At 48.4% G+C, this 16,973-nt stretch overlaps 1 protein-coding gene across 6 annotated transcripts; it reads left to right on the top strand.

The window, feature by feature from the left end:
* The first annotated feature begins 137 nt into the window (after positions 1 to 137).
* On the top strand, positions 138 to 15,032 carry LOC133344100 (transient receptor potential cation channel subfamily A member 1-like). 6 transcript variants are annotated; one of them, XM_061554067.1, is made up of 17 exons: positions 138 to 392; positions 1,354 to 1,520; positions 2,061 to 2,147; positions 2,862 to 3,012; positions 3,660 to 3,821; positions 4,057 to 4,166; positions 4,241 to 4,334; positions 5,241 to 5,269; positions 5,752 to 5,843; positions 6,720 to 6,828; positions 7,216 to 7,386; positions 7,836 to 7,906; positions 8,517 to 8,684; positions 8,950 to 9,068; positions 11,528 to 11,729; positions 12,512 to 12,826; positions 13,714 to 15,032. In XM_061554067.1, exons 2-17 carry the CDS (start codon positions 1,371 to 1,373, stop codon positions 13,916 to 13,918), a joined length of 2,235 nt encoding a protein of 744 aa, XP_061410051.1. In that variant the 5' UTR covers positions 138 to 392; positions 1,354 to 1,370; the 3' UTR covers positions 13,919 to 15,032. The 6 variants fall into 6 exon arrangements, with proteins under 6 accessions (XP_061410051.1, XP_061410052.1, XP_061410053.1 ...); XM_061554068.1 differs by having other exon boundaries at positions 1,324 to 1,520; XM_061554069.1 differs by having other exon boundaries at positions 1,318 to 1,520.
* The last annotated feature ends 1,941 nt before the right edge of the window (positions 15,033 to 16,973 follow it).

Here is a 16,973-nt window from a genome sequence, read left to right as displayed (position 1 = left end):
GTACCCCCATCCACGATTTCGGCGCCATTTTTCCCGCCATTTTTCCTCTCCACCGAGTGACGCACGAATCGAATCGAACAACATCGATTCATGCGCTCACAAGTAATCGAATCGTAGTATCGTGCAAATGGTTCTTGTTGACGATTCGTGCTCTAAAGGCACAAGGGTGGCAACTTTAATTCGTGACGATGATTTAATCGAAATGTCGCGAGGCGGGTAATCGCTGTAGGTTCTTGCACGTTGCAGTTGGGACTTGGGAGTTCACGCGTGAAGGGGTTCAGGTGCAAGGGGGTTAATTTGTGAGGTGTTCATGTGTGAGGGGGTTGTGGTCTGAGGTAAATCAGGTGTGGATGAGTTCAAGTTCGTCGGAGTTCGGGTGGATGATCATTGAGGTAAATCAGTTCAGGTGTTGATCGTGAGTGAGATAAGGTGCGTGGGAGTTCAGGTGTGAGGGAGTTAACGTGTCAGGGGGTTCAGGTGAGAGAGAGTTCAGGTGTGAGGGAGTTCACGTGTCAGGGGGTTCAGGTGCAAGAGAGTTCAGGTGTGAGGGAGTTCACGTGTCAGGGGGTTCAGGTGTGAGGGAGTTCAGGTGTCAGGGGGTTCACGTGTCAGGGGGTTCAGGTGAGAGAGAGTTCAGGTGTGAGGGAGTTCACGTGTCAGGGGGTTCAGGCGAGAGGGGGATCACGTGTCAGGGGGTTCAGGTGTGAAGGAGTTCAGGTATCAGGGGGTTCAGGTGCGTGGGAGTTCAGGTATTAGGAAGTTCACGTGTCAGGGGGTTCAGGTGAGGGAGAGTTCAGGTAAAAGAGAGTTCAGGTGTGAGGGAGCTAACGTGTCAGGGGGTTCAGGTGAGAGAGAGTTCAGGTGCGAGATAGTTCAGGTGAGGGAGTTCACGTGTCAGGGGGTTCAGGTGAGAGATAGTTCAGGTGTGAAGGAGTTAACGTGTCAGGGGGTTCAGGTGAGAGAGAGTTCAGGTGCGAGATAGTTCAGGTGTGAGGGAGTTCACGTGTCAGGGGGTTCAGGTGAGAGAGAGTTCAGGTGTGAGGGAGTTCACGTGTCAGGGGGTTCAGGTGCGAGATAGTTCAGGTGTGAGGGAGTTCACGTGTCAGGGGGTTCAGGTGTGAGGGAGTTCACGTGTCAGGGGGTTCAGGTGAGGGGGGGGTTCAGGTGCGAGATAGTTCAGGTGAGGGAGTTAACGTGTCAGGGGGTTCAGGTGCAAGAGAGTTCAGGTGTGAGGGAGTTCACGTGTCAGGGCGTTCAGGCACGACAAGCTGCAGCTGCGAGAGAGTTCACGTGTGATGTCAATCTGTCGTGAGCGAGTTCAAGGTCACCGTTGACTCTGGGTGACCTTGGCAGTGTGCAGTGAGCCGGCCATGTTCCCGGACCCCGGCTCCAAGCTGCTCCCAGCCGACGAGGAGCCGCGTGGTTCGGCCAATGACCCCGACCTTGACCCCGACCGCCTCGGCCGGAGATTCCTCAGCCGCTTTGCCAAGATGACCGGGTCAAGAGGGCAGCGATTGGCGGTGAGGGGAGCGTGCAGAGGTCGAGGGTCAGTGTGGAGGTGAAGGAGGTCGGCGTGGGCGAATTTGGGGTCAGTGGAAGTCGCTGTGGAACAAGGGGTCAAGCGAAGAGTCGGGTCAGCGCGTAACAGAATCTGAATATTTCGTATCGTGTCAACCCATACGGTTTATTCCTTATTATTGTGCAGGGAAATTGAGTTTTCAGGTCCATACGGCGTTACAGCCGTTTTAATAGGGACAAAACATTGTGTTTTGTGTCTAGTTGTTTGTGTTTCTCCCTTGTGATGCCACTTTGTAGGATGAACGTTGAGATTTATAAGGGAACGGGGGTGACCATTAAGGTCTGAGTTGGTCTGTTATAAGGTAGGGCACTGATAAGGGGTTGACAGGTATGATATTTATACTGGAGGAATCCGATGAGCTATTAAGCTCTTTTTTCCACATATGTCCAGTAAGAGGCGGGCCAGAAGGTTACGAGAGGTCAGTGTGGGGAATTGGGATCAGTGAACGATCACCACTGCTGCTCTTCCTAACCTCATACAGGACGAGCTGGGAGACCTGGAGCTACTGCTGAGGAGGGGAGCTGACATCAACTACAGCGACAGACACGGGCAGACCGCCCTGCACGAGGTGAGAGCACAAACACAAAGATCCCCCGTATAGCCTGATCAGACTGTTGGGGAAAGTGCTGTAAGCGAGCACCTATGTAGGCCGCACGGCACACGAGGGGGTGCACATACACACAACAACAACCGCCATTCGCCACTAAGTGGCAGTGACGTTACCACGACGCTTGTGCCAGGCCATGTGCACCTTGAGGCCACGTGAAGTGTCGAACGCCCGCTGGCAGGAGGTCACGGGGCAGACCCAGGTGCCACGGGTCGACTGACTGAGATGACCGAGATGACTGGCTGATGCACCACCTGTGCCCCCTACTGTGCCAACTTTTCCAACACACACACCCACCATCATCACAACAATATCACGACGTGAAAGCACACACTCAGCCGCAACCATCATCATCACGGCGTGAACTTTCTGAAAATGACACTCATATCAGACAGAAAGGAGAGTGCAGCCTGGAAACACACAAGACTGTAATCGTAAGACGAGTCTTTTCTCTGTCGCGCCTTGCATGTCACATAAATTGGTGGTCGTGTGACACGATTGGGGTCATAATTTTACCACAGTTATATGAGGAGTATTCTGCACTGAGTGGTGTGCCGCACTGAGAGTGGGTTATTGCATACACACGAGTGGTCACGCTGCATGAGTGGTGTGCTGCACTGTGAGCGGTGTGCTACACTGAGTGGTGGTGTGTGCCGCACACGCACATGTGTTCAGGCCGCTGGGATGTGCAGCGTGGACGTCGTGCAGTTCCTGGTGGAGCGGGGAGCCCACGTGAATCGTGGTGACCACCACGGGTGCCGCCCACTGCACGTGGCTGCCGCCGAGGATCAGGCGGACATTGTCAACTTTCTCATGGACGCGGCCGGTAGCGTTGTGCAACTCACACGCCAGTGGCGATTCTATGGGAGTCCCTGGGGGGCTGTACCCCTATAAAGAACTGTAATGCCCCCCCCCCCCAACTAAGTACCGCACATTCAGAGCCAACTCGTCAGAGTGGCTGAGCAGGCACTTGAGGTGAAGTCAAAGAGGTCATCACGGCTGTTGCCGTTGATGCCACACGCGCTTCTTAATCCCTTATGCCAGATCTCACAGCTGCTGCTGACCGTCAAGATCTCCTCTTAACGTCTCATCCTTCGGAGGGAGTTTTCAATCCCACCCAATAATATTGCCCCTAAATGCGTCCGATCTTCCCACATCTTGGTTAATCCTGGTTAGAAGTTGGTGACCACAGTGGCTTCCCAGCAGATGATATGTTGAGTGTTACCCCCCTAATTTTTGTGGATTTTCTCTGGGCATGCCTGATGTGGCGGTTAGTTACGGCAGTATTAAATGTGATTAGATTCGTGGTGGTGCTAGTTGTGATGAAAGGTGTTGTGCTAGGTGTGATGACAATTGTACGGTGCAAGTTGTGGTAGTTTATGATGGTTGTTGTGGTGGTGCTAGCCAAGGGGTGGTGCTAGTTGTTGGTAGTGAGCGTTGTATTATTGTTGGTTGTGTCATGTCTGTGTGCAGCGCTCGTAGAGGCGCAGAACAAGGGCGAGCTGCAGACAGCGGTGCACTACGCGGCTCGCCACGACGCGATCTCTTCCTTGCGGAGTTTGGCCGACCGTGGTGCTGACGTGCATGCGCGCGACTACCAGAACCGCACGCCGCTCCACGTGGCCATCAGCCATGGTCCGCATATGGTTGTGGTGGTGCTAGTTTTGGTTGCATTAGCCATGGTGGTGCTATTTGTGGAAATGCATGTTGTCTTACCGTTTCTTATGTTATGTCTATGTGAAACTCCCAATTGTGCGCATTCATCTGATAACTTTGAGGTTTCTGCGGCTGTGCACCATCGCTGGATGAGCGTCAGTGTCAGGCCACCACCATCTTCTTCAGAGGCCCTTGTTTGTCCCCACTCCCTCAGGCAGCAAGCGAGCGGTGCAGCTACTGTTTGAACTGAAGGCAGACGTCAGCGCAGAAGACGACTCGAGGCAGAGCTGCCTCGTCCTGCTCATCTGCAAGATGCCCTCGCTGGTGAGGATCCTCGCACTGGGCGCCAGTGAGGCAGCGGCGGTGCGAGGAGGTTAACGCTGTGGGTTGTCGGACAGGCACTGCAGGCGCTGGACCAGCTCCAGGTGGACGACAGAGCAAACAGCAGCCAGCTCTTCTACCTGCAACGGCTAGAGCCCGGCCCGACGGCAGGTGAGATGACCCTGCGATGCACGCACACGGGGCTCTACTGTGCTCATTCTCACGCTCGCTTCCTTTTCACATGGCATAAATATCCTACATTCTGACACACCGCAACCAATATATATCTTGCTATGGCTGTAACTGCCTACTCCAGTCTACAACGACCTGGAAAATATTCAGTGTACACATATTCATGAGGCGAACTGATATTCTTGAACGGGGGACACAAATAATATTTGTGTTTTAGCCTACTTACTTTATAATGGAAAATGCACTCTTTCATGTCACTAGACTGCACAAATGTCTTCTCAGTGCAACACAGTCACAAAAAATACACAAGGCGTGTATTTATCAATAGGTACACTACTAAAACTTACAATTGAAATCCTGCCTGTGCTGCCCTCTGCAGGCATATACTTACAAGGCTGTGATTATTATAAGGCTGCTTATGTCATTTCAAACATTCAACAAAGAGTTGGAGTTTCGTTTTCAGGAAAGCCTTACTTTGGGTGTCTGGCCTATCCCTTGTGAGTATTTGCATTATGTGTGGAGGGGACTCGAGTGCTTCAGGGCACCCTGTTTCCAAAGCACGCGTGTGTGCATATGTAGACACATATGCACGCACGTGTGCCATTCACCACGTTGCCTCATGTACAGCCTCGATTATCGCCGCCCGGCTAAAAAGTTATATTTTTTCGGTGGACCTGACTTTACTCATGATATATCCGAATCCGCAGTGTAATGAACCAAATTATGTCGGGATTGTACTGTACGGTATTTGTTTCTGGAGGAATAAATATTCCAGGGGAACGTATATTATCTGACATCAGCTCAGTGCAGTGAATCCTGCGCCACCTGGCCACCTCATTTCCTGTTTCCTCCTGCCAGATCGCACCCTTTGTGTTCTCATTTCAGACATCGATGGTGGCTCAGTGCACAGCCCGGTGAGTGATGCTGCTAATCCCGTCTGTGTGAGGCTGTGTTCAATGCTTAGGTGGGAAATTTTTCCTAACTTAGAGCTTAATAGGACTATTACATACCTTTGGCAAGCCAGACATTAATACACACACCTTGTTCACTTCTGTCACTGCAAGAGGTTCTTGTTTCAAACTTTTGTCAGAGAACCTGGGATACGTACAGGTCGTTGGGTCAGTGCAGGTTGGTGAAGTTGGGCAGCATAGATCTGGAAGCATAGAATCACGGTACAGCAATATATTTTGATGCTTTGCCTTCTACTGCCCACCACATAGCCCCGCAAAGCCATATGGCTTTCTGTGCTGGTTGCCTATTCAAATGCTATCCAGGCTCAACTCTGCTTAGTTTTCCAAGATGTGAGGCCATTGGGCCTAAACCGGATTATTTGGTCATTGGTCGTGTTGTGTCGGAGTTTCTTCATCCTGTGTGTTGTGGCCACGTGTTTGTGCAGCTGGAGTTGATGGTGGTGTACCGCTTGCACGAGCACATCTTACACCCTGTGGTGCGCCAGCTCATAGACATAAAGTGGAAAGCCTATGGGCGGTGAGTGAAAAACACTCCAGTTGAATATAGAGATACCCATAACAGAGACACGACTTGAATAGACTCTCTACTCGAAAAGAGCATCGTTAGATATATGCTTTACAACTAAGGGAGAAAGCCTCAATGTCTGTCATGGATGAGCCACGGTAACTTTTGGAAAGATGATCCGAGAAAATGATATTGCAGTATAAAGTTGTGCGTGCGGCTGTTCAGGATTTATGAAATATAGAAAACTGGCCGAATTGTTCAGAGGTTTACCCAAAACTACGAAAAAAACGGAACTTAATGGATTCGCCTTTCTGGACAAAGTGCGCACCTCCTTTCGCCGTCCACTCCCAATGATGTCATTAAGTGTGACCTCATCTCATTATACAGCTGGATACATAATGTTATTATCGCTAATTGGATACTTCCGAGGACAAACGCATGTTGCAAGTGTCACAGAATCCATGCGCATGCATTCCTTGCAGTATTTACTGTACATTTGACAGTCACCAATGAAACAAAGGAAGATCTAAGGCACTCCTGCGGTGATTTTACAACATAGTCAGCAAGCGAATACCTCAGAAATGATGTTGACTATGCAACTGCTGTGGGAACTGGCATAAGGAAGAAAGCAATGGTACGGTGTGATGGCATCGACAGCGATGCTCATAATGACCTCCATAAAATGGACTTAAATTTCTCACTTTGCTATCCCAAGGTGCTGCCTCTGGAGGCGGGGAGGTGAGCAGGGGGTGGAGCTCTGTTGCTCACGAGTAGGAGCCCGTGCACCCAATGGTCTCCCCATATATTTGCTATCGGAGACTGGTTGCCACTGCTTGTGATGGCCACAATCTGGAGGCGTCGCTGTGAAGGGTCCTCTTTGTTTTCCAGGAGGAACTCTTGGCTTCTGCTTGGCATGAACCTCTTTTTCATTGTGTCCTGGGTCGCGCTGATGGTGTCGGTGCCCTGGGAGGTGCGGCACATTTACACATTCCCAGGGGTAAGAGCTGCTGGCGTCCATCACCTTTAGCAAGGAGAGGTGACATACATGCCATGGTTGAGGGGATTTTACACTGCCAGATATCGTGTATACTTGAAATACTGGGCTCCGACATGTCCACTTTCTTAACAAAACCCTGTTATTTCCATGAAGACCAAAGTTAGCCCATTTACTTCTTGTAATTGATATGCTTTTTTTATGGTTACATTTAAAACGACTTATTTTACGTAAACCTTCTTACGCTACTGTATTCTTTACCCTAATCTGGCTGCTAATTCAGTCCTGGAACTGCCAGCTCAGAGGCCTCTTCACCCACAGTGAGCCGTGCAGATGAGTTAGCTGCGTGAGAGCTGACACGCGGCGCCGTGACGTTTGCGCGTGCGCTAGGACACATGGCGGGTGGTGCTGGCCATCGTGTGCCTTGCCCAGCTCTTCTACTTCATCGTGGATGAGCTGCGCGAAATCGCTCAGTCCAAGGCGGCGCTGAAGCGCTGGTGCACCCAGCAGCGCCAGCAGTTGGCGCGGGACTTTATTTACTGCCACCCTCGCTGGCCTGAGGTGAGAGGTCCGTTCTCACAAAAAATAAGCAGGCAATACATCGCCTTCGCATATCTGTCAGCTGCCCGCTCTTCAGAGAATGCACAATTTCAGCAGCATTGGACCAATACAAGCCATCAGTATACAGGGTGGTCCGTATATAGATACCATACCTTGTTTTTATTTGCATTTTAATCGAACCTGTGTCACTGGATTTGCGATACAATTTGTTAATCGGTTTTATTTGTGGTACCGCATGCCCAAATGTACCATGTCACCATCCTTTTTTACATCACGGGAAGCCAAGAAGAATTTTACCACGAAGACAGCACAGCGTGTTGGGAACAGGTATAATGTAATGCGGACAACCTATGCGAGTGAACGGTCTGCGCTGGAGGCGGAGCAGCTGCTACTGGTGGCACTTGCTGACCCCGGTTCCTGGTGCTTCTGTGTGGGACGTGCACCCCTAGGAAGCCTTGCACTTGCAGGCGGAGCTGGAGAAGGTCAAAAAGATAAGGCACTTCTACTTGCTGGACTTGTGGTAAGGTCAGCCCCAGACAAACTCTCCCAGTAAGCCAAGGTGAAGAAGATGACCACCTGTGTCGGCACACGTCATGTGTCTGTGTGTGGTGTGTATGTCTTTGGTGTTGGCGCTTTGAAAACAATGCGTGGCGTTGGTGTTCCCTACCGACCCTGCACGCCTGGCCTGTAGCCAGCCTTATGGAGTCTGGTGTGATATATATGTGCAATGTTTTTGTGCAAATGTGTGTGCTTTTGCACGTTCATGTTGATAAGTATGTGAAAAAGTTAACTCACAAGACCTGAGCTTATTCCGTGTCCTGTTAGCGAACCTTCAACCCTTCACCTGGCCTAGCATCACCTATACTAACACAAGCATCATGATGATGTTAACGCCACTTTGATGTGAATAGTGGTTGTCGTATGTGTGTGTGCATATGTAACCTGGGTTCAAATACTCAATTAGCCCAGCTAAGTTGCTTGCTGTGATGGATACATTTCATTTTACAGGCCGTTTCAAAATGGTAGTCATGTGGTTGTGGGTCATGAAATGAAGTCGCGGACCATATCCGCCCCATGGGGCCGAGATTCCCCATGATGCGGGTAAAACTGTGCGTGTGTGTGCACGGCAGGAACATCCTTGACTGGCTGACATACGCTATGCTGTTGGTCGTGTTCATCACCCACCTGGCGGACGTGGTGAAGCACAGTGAAAAAGTGGCCTACGTGCACCTGCAGCTCGTGGCCATCACCGTCGTTCCTCTCTGGCTGCGCAACATGAAGCACCTTCGCACCTTCCGGTAGTCGCAGCGTTTATCGCCAACAGCTTTATCGCTCTTAAATACTTCCAAGGAGAAACGCGTGTTGGAAAGCGTTGAGGGATCCATGAATACGCAAATAATGTTCTCCTTGTTACTTGTATCTTCCTTGATACGGCTAGCGTCTGCCTGTATATATGTACGTTGAACTTCTATCGCGCCATACATAGCCAACCGTGCTAATCGGAGGTGCGGCGGATGGACAACAAACTAAACACTGTCTTGCTGCCCGTGCTGACATGGTCAGGGTGCTGGGCACATTGATTGTGAGCCTGGGAGAGATGTCAGGCCAGGTGGTGCGGTTCGTCTTCCTCCTGGGAGAGTTCTACGTCTCCTTCTTCTTCTCCTTCTGGCTCGTGTTTGGTGGTGAGGCGTCCCACCCAACACGGCGATCCCAACACCCTCCAGCTTCCGACCATACTGAGAGCCGCGGCACGCCACGCTAACCCACCTCGCTAACCCACCTCGAACCACGGCACGCTACATTTCACCATGTCACACCATCCTCACGCACAGCCATGGCAAAGCACGCCATACCACGTCACACCGCACCACACCATGGCACATCACTTCACAATGCTCCACAGCACACTCTACCATGCCACGCCATACCGTGCCACAGCATGCCATGTGACAACACCACACCATGCTCTGCCACACCACGCCATGTAGCGCCACACTATGCTTGTGTAGCTTGGCCCTGCATTAATGTGAAGGTGGCAGTGGTGTGGTTGGATTTCTGGCGCCATCTATATAATAGGCAGCTCATCTGTACACATACATGTTTTGATGGCGAACTTTTCCTTGACGGCTGAATATATTTCAGCGAATAACACTGAAAGCTTATAATATGTAGTTTACGTGAAAAAGTCTGAATTTGTGAAAATAATTGACCTTTGGTCCTAAAGTTCACCTCAGTGGCCCAGGGGCTGCTTAGCTGCTCTATCATTTACAATAGCTTCTTGCGTGACCTGCAACTGTTTCAAAATTATACAATGGATAGGTGTGTCATTCTGGGGAGCGTGCAGTGACAGGGAGAGCCATTGAATCTCAATGGGCTTCCTCCACTAGATCGTATAAACTGGTGAGTGATGAGGCTCGGGCGACATAATGACTGGCAAGTGTCAAGTGAGTGGGGCGGTGACATGGCCTAGCGGTAGCACGTCCGTCCCTTGTAGAGGTTCACGGTTCGAATCGGACAGGCCACCCTGGTTATTACTGCGGGTGTATTAAACCATAACGTGAGCCATTTGATTCACAGTGGATGTTAAAGACCCCCTGACGGCATTAAAAATGAGTAGGCTATTGTGTGCCGGAGTCATGGTCCAAATTTATCCGCACATCATTCAATTACGATTAAACGTGGCAATATTTCCACCGACTGTGAAACTTCTGCAGATCATGTCTCTGAAACATAGTCCCTCCATGATAGCCTTGCGCTAAAAGAATGGGACGAATACCAAATTACTAAAATTATTATGATGAATGTCACAATGGGCAGCTGAGTGCAACGTGTGTGTCACATCATCCCGTTCATAGAACAGGCTGCCCTCTAGTATTTGATCGGAGGTACTGTGACAGGAAATCTTTTGCCAGATTAGACGTCAAAGTTTGTTCTTGTAACGTGGATGGCAACTGCTTCTGGAAGGCTGAGACACCATCACAGATGCCTTGTGAGGCAGCACTCCCACATGCTGGTGCTCCATTCTCTCTCTCAACCAATCAAATCAATCACTTCCTTCATTCAGCAAACAGCTGAGAGACATTATTTTCTTATGAATGTAGCAAAACAACATTCGGCGTTTAAAGTGTAAAGGACATTCTGGGGCTGTAATGATTTCACTCCTTAAGGGATTCGATACATTGTCCCGGTTTAATTAAAAAAATTGTATCATATTTACCCTCTCATTTGTACTGATTTTCATTTGTTCTTTCTCTATTTTACAATTGTGTTTACTCCATGCGATTGACATTAGCATATCGTGTGCATGACTCGTAAATAATCCAGGCTCACAGGAAATAATTCTTCGCATGTATCGTGAACGTAAGAATTAATTTTACTCGATGGATTGCCCGCATCATTACATGCCTAGAACAACTTGATTGATTTCACTTCTGGACTGAGATTATCTATTTGTAACCTATTACTATATCACCCGGAATTTACTTGATCTCATCAGATGTCCGAAGCTAAGCAGGTATGAGCCTGGATAGTGCTTGGATGAGCACCCACGATGCTCTCGAGGTGTCATAGGCATCTGTGGGGCTGTGCTACATTGAGGACAGCACAGAGCACTCAACGCACCGTGCCTTCACAGCCTGCACTGACAAGCGGTCTTTTTATATATCACAGCTGCTGAGCAAAGGCCTAAAATGCCAATCAGCCAACAACAAACATCACTTCTGAAGGTGTAATAGAACAAGCCCATCGTCCATATGGGGTCGATAGAATGATTACCACTTTGTGGGGAAGTCAACAGTGGTTGTCCTATGGATATACTCACCACCACCAAAGGAATTTGGAACATCCACCACTGGCTCAGGGTTGTAAACAGGAAGTGAGCACCTCATTACTCATTTAAATCACTTTTAATCAAATAAATTACACTAATCAAGGTGGAATAGCAGTGAAGTATGGTCAAATAACCCCCACAATGTGAGGAGTCTCTCACCCAGCAATGAGTGGATTGACACAAGGGCTGTTGCTATTGACGCGTTGGGGATGCAGGATTTGGCTGAACGCGGACGGTGCCTCCTTTTGTATTTTCCTCTCCGTGGGGCCCAGCTCCACGCTGACACGCGTGGCTCCCTGTCGGCCCGGACAGGCTCTCAGGTGGACACGTTCAAGTCGGTGCACGAGGCGCTATACACGCTGTTCCGCCTAAACGTAATCGATGATGTGGAGTACACGGCCATGCACGAGCACGACTCCGTGATGACGTACCTGCTGGCGGGCACCTTCCTCAGCCTCACCGCCATCCTCTCCATCAACATCTTCATCGCCCTCATGAGCGACATCTTCACCAGGTCTTGTGCTCACACTGGGTGGGAGTGAAGGTCCGGACAATTGAGGGGGCAGGGTTGGGTGGGGCAGTCAGGAAGGGCTGGTGTTGGAAATTTGGGGCGGGAGAATTGTTAATGAAACCATCAGCGTCACTCGGTCGCCACTGGAAACACAGGCAGATCCGTTAATATGTGTGCGAGTGTGTGTGCCACTGTGTGTCAGGCCACCCATCCCCTCGTGTGCCATACAGGCCTTCATAGGTGCTTGCTAAATACAGTTGACCAGCCGTCTGTTAAAGGCTATATGGGGGTCTTTGTGTGTGTCAATGTGTACCAAGAGCCCCCATATAGCCTTTGCTAGACTGTTGGGGCAACAGTCAATGGGGAATGGTTTTGTACTGTGTTTCCAACCCAGCCACCCTAGTTTGATTGACAGATGTCTGATCCGGTCCTGGGCCTCCCCTAGGTCGACTCAGACATAAATACGCACCTGGTGTGGTGTGTAAACATCAGAACTGAGGACACAAAGACCACCGGGCCTGGTTTTGGCCACACCATCCCTTGCTCCAACATTCTGAGATGCAACTTGCATGAATGATGGCGCTATATGAAGTCACTTATTATTCTGTTAAAAGCTATAGGGGAGACCGTTGTGTGTATGTGCATGGGGAGCGGTGGCACAGCACTAAGCACAGTGTACTACAAAGACTGATTTCGATTCTTGGCAATGGTTGGTGTCAGTGGCGCGTGATGTCTGAGACCGTCTTGGACCTCCCTACATGGTGGGAGGGTGTGTGTGTGTACAGGGTAGAAGACAGCCCATCAGTGAACGTGTACGTGCAGCGTGCCATTGTGCTGCTGCAAATTGAGGGCAACCGCTACATCCGGCGCCGGCGGGACGAATTGCGCCGCCACGTGCAGCTGCACTGTGCGCCGCTGGCGGTGTATGGTATCAGCGGCGATGGGGAGGCCGCAAGACATTGGGTTGAGCCACCCGACACCACAGGCCACATTGGCGAGCTGTTCGTAAGGGTGATGGCGCTCTTGAGGACCGGCGGGCCAGGCAAGCGCAAGGATGGCAATGGCGTTAGCGAGGTGGACGAAGAAACCAGCGTGGCCGGGTGACAGCACAAGCGAGACACTCGCAGTAGCAACTAGGATTCCCAGGATAGTGCGATATATTGTACTATACGTGGTCTGCGATAAATGTATAATTTGTTTTGCTAAATATCTTTATATATTGATGATCATTGCTCAAATTTCACAAATGTATGTGAAATTTAATTATTTCACAATACTGAAAGTTATACATAAATAGCTATTGCCCATTAAATTATTTGTAAAAACTTTGCCAGAGTAATTTGTGCGTCGCGGTTATTTGACATAATTTTCCTCCGATTGCAAAGTCGCCACTATTAGAAGACCTACATCAGGCTTATATTGAGTGAAGTGCAGTTGAAGAACCTTTTAGAAGCCTTCATACTTGCAGTAAATCAAAGTACAAACACAAGACATCATTATCAAACACAATACAATTAAAATATAAAATACAATTATAAATGCATGGGAAACTGATATCGCGATAATCTTTATAGCGTGAAAATATTTATGGCAACCCTAACAACTACAACCAACACGAGCTGATTCCATTGCTGCATCTCCACGGTGGACGTCTTCTCAGCTGTATTCCCTTCTTCGTTTGCAACTCCGTTGTTGGTCTCGACCACTGGCCATCATCCCTTCCAACGACCTGTAACGCTCAAGCCCACTTACTTTTCTGGACAGTCAAACTGGTGTGTTAAACCTGTGCATGTTATCTCATCCATGTGTTCCTCTTCTGTCTCTCTGTTAGTCCAAGAATGCACCTCTCCATGCTTCTTTGGAAATTATTGGATTTTATTCAATTTAATTCGTTGATGTCCATACATTGTAGCAGGTAACACGGAGAAGACCGTGTGAAATAACACCGGAGTTCTTTGTGTCTTTGTCGCCGTGCGGACTGTGTCAGGGAGGAGGTCCGCTCGATGCAACAGAGCATCCGGGCACTGAGGAGGGAGCTGCAGCAGGCGACGGAGGAACAGCAGAGCCTGCAGCAGGCCCTGCAGGATGAGCTGGAATTGATATACACCTGCCTTCAGCACCTGGGCATCACTTTTACCAGTACTAATGTTTTAACACCTGAAAAATGTGATAATTACTCGCAAGCCTCATAGAAATATGACCTACACCTACCGTGAAACTACTGCAGGCTATAATATTTTGCATAGTGGGTTTCGCCTTGTACGTATGGTGGAGTTTCTCTAGGTACTTGGGTTCTTTCCCACATAAAGGTGCTCCTTAAAAATGGGCAAACATCCCAATGCGAGATCTTCTTGAAAAATTCTGAAGATACGGTGTGCGGCTTTTGTGGCTATTGTTGGAATGTGCACGGTACTGAGTGGTGGTGGCTTGTGATGTGTGAATCGTACGGCATCTGAGTTCTCTCCACTGTTATTGCGGCCACATCACACACCCAAGACGATGCCCAAATGTGCAGTACCCCTAACTGTATGTAGAGAGTAAGGTAGTACCGCTCACTGTGCAATTCACTGCGGCTCACAACACAGCTCACCACAGCTCACCACACAGCTCACCAAACACTTCAGCGAGCAGCTCAATGGATTGCTCACCACACAGATATATGGGACCTGGGTCTGAGTCCTGCCCTCTTTGATTTCTGTCCTCATGTAGAAAAGCAACTTCACCTGTGGATCAGTAATGTAGCATGAATGGCACAGGCTCTGTTACAAAGAATAAAACATGGTCCTCATTTATGCATCCTGGCTCCCCACCACTGCCCTTTATAGCCTGACCCCTGAGCTCCTCCAGCCTGTGGGCCCTGTTGCAGTTGCAATTTCTTCACATTTAGTAGATACACATGTGGGCTGGGTCGTTTTGCCTGACCTATCCAGGACCGTGTACCATCTTTGTGCCTGGTGGATGTGCCATACTTCGTTTGTCAGTGTGTTTTGTGGAAGGGGCGGCTGACTGATTTCTTTTTCAATTGCATATAAAAAATAATATTGATCTGTTTATTGGATGGGTGACCACCATGCATAAGAGCTGTTATAGGCTGCTGTGGGGCTACATGCTAAGCAGCAGAGGCGAATGCAGCAAAATACTTATTCCATAAAATCTTGTTTTGTAAACATAATTACCTTAAAAACGACATCGCACATGTACTGTGACTAATCTATGACCAAATCACCTGGAATGTGCCTGATTGTCTGGTTTGCGAATTAGCCCGAGCTTGTGAGAAAATGTAAATAAAAGAAAGTGTTGTTTGCACATGTATCTGCTCGTGACTCTGTACAATAACTTTAAGAAACATTCTACATCTTCACCACAATTCTACCTATGTGAATGATATGTTTATTTTTATAGCCTAATTTACATATATTTTAATTATACAAAGATTTTGTTGAAAATATGGAGAGCCCTTTATCAATTCACTGCTGGGGTACTCTAGGACAAGTTAAGATATCACTTGCCACTGATTTTAGCCTAGGCCAAGCATCAAGCTTAGGTTGCTGAACTCATAGCGTAGTGCGCGAACCACTCTCCCCCTGTCTCTCTCACTCAGGGGGTTCACAATGGATGTGTCAGAGACACTAAGAACCTGAGTTTGACCCCGATGCACAGGTGTCTCCGTGACGGTCTTAACAAACCCTCTGAGAGAGAGTGCAGACCGAAGACTTTAACCTCGTTCCTCACAGCTTGCCAACCCTTTCAGTGTGAATTATGAATTTTTACGTTTTTGGTGTATCCGGCCCATCCTACCCCCATTACCCGACCATATTTCACCACGCTAATCAGTGTTGGTTGCCCAGATCCAGTTTATAATCACTTGCTACTGATGTTAGCCTTGGCCGGACATCAAACTCATGACCGCCAGGTTAATTGCACAATGTACTAACTGCTGTGCCATTACTCCACCCAATAGCACCGTGTGATAATGGGCCCTGCTGCTCACAATGTAGCCCCACAGCTGTATGACAACCTGTTGCAAATGTCATCCCGTAATTCTAAATAAATATGCATCAGTAGACGCTTCTTGTTCTTTGATAGTGTTTTTTTTATTTTTCTCTGCCAGTGATAATGCAATGGTGCTGTTGGCATTATGCCATGGCACAAAATTCCATTTGAAACTCTCAACGACCAGTGCATCACCACGTATTGGAGAATGGTCCCAGAACATAACAGAACTGCTTCTAAAATCACTTCAGTAAAGGTATTCTTTATCCAAAGGTTTTCTTTGTATGCCCTCTAAAAAGTGTGAGCCATATGCGAAATCAAAATTTTCATTTTCCAAGCTGGAATTTAGCCAAATTAAATTACAAACTACATTTTTGTGCAATCATTGGTGACTGGGCTGAGACCGTACACTTTTCACTTGAGGTCCTGTATTAATCACAGCTCAGTCTGTATATCTATGGGTCTCTATACAAGTTTATGGACCTCTTACGTCTACACGAGTGTGGTCTGTATGCACATCTGTGGGTGTGTCTATGGTTGTCTGTTTATGTATTACTTTAGGTTTTTATTTGAGTCTTGGCCTGCGAATCACTGGTGATCAGGCAGAGTCAATCAACTGTCTACACTTGAGTACCTGGATTAATTAAAGCTCAGTCTGTATATCTATGGGTTTCTATGTCATTCTTAGTCTATGGATGTCTTTGTAAGTATGTGGGTGGCAATGTAAGTTTGATATTCTGAGTGTATGACTGGATGTCTATGGCTCTAATACCATAGATCTCTGTAAACGTAGGTCTGTAAGTGACTGGTGACATGGCCGAGACCACCTTGCTACAGTTGAGAACGCGGTTTGATGGTCAAGTGGTGGTGCACACTCAAGCTAGAAAGCTGTGTTTGATCTTCAGCCATGGCTAACATCAGTGGTAAATTTCATGTGAGTTGATCCAATAACGGGGTGGTGCAGATTGCTTTAAACTTGACACCCTATCACGTGACCTGTTTTAAATTCACAATAGGGGGCAGCACTGTACCACGCACCCTTCCAATGAGGTAAATGTTGCATAGCAGCCAAATCATATTTTGAATACATAATTTATTTACTGTGCTCAGAACTGAAATGTATCCCAATTAAGTGATAACACTGTGTAACAATTGTTTTTGTTCCTGGGTAGTAAGTGTTATTTCCTAATAGCTTATATCTCAAAAGTACAGAAAATAGCTATTATTCCCTCACAAACTTTGCCTTTGTGACCA

This window comes from Lethenteron reissneri, chromosome 19 (assembly GCF_015708825.2).
Source record: "Lethenteron reissneri isolate LAM-NWPU_2019-01 chromosome 19, ASM1570882v1, whole genome shotgun sequence".
In the NCBI taxonomy this organism is placed as follows: domain Eukaryota; kingdom Metazoa; phylum Chordata; class Hyperoartia; order Petromyzontiformes; family Petromyzontidae; genus Lethenteron; species Lethenteron reissneri.
This window is presented reverse-complemented; position numbering and strand designations above follow the sequence as displayed.

What these genes read in the sequence shown, in the direction of transcription:
- LOC133344100 (XM_061554067.1), top strand. Translation starts at nt 1,371, where the DNA reads ATGTTCCCGGACCCCGGCTCCAAGCTGCTCCCAGCCGACGAGGAGCCG. An exon ending in GTGGCTCAGTGCACAGCCCG is followed by an intron (nt 5,270 to 5,751) that starts GTGAGTGATGCT and finishes GTGTTTGTGCAG; the next exon opens with CTGGAGTTGATGGTGGTGTA. An exon ending in AAGCACCTTCGCACCTTCCG is followed by an intron (nt 8,685 to 8,949) that starts GTAGTCGCAGCG and finishes TGACATGGTCAG; the next exon opens with GGTGCTGGGCACATTGATTG.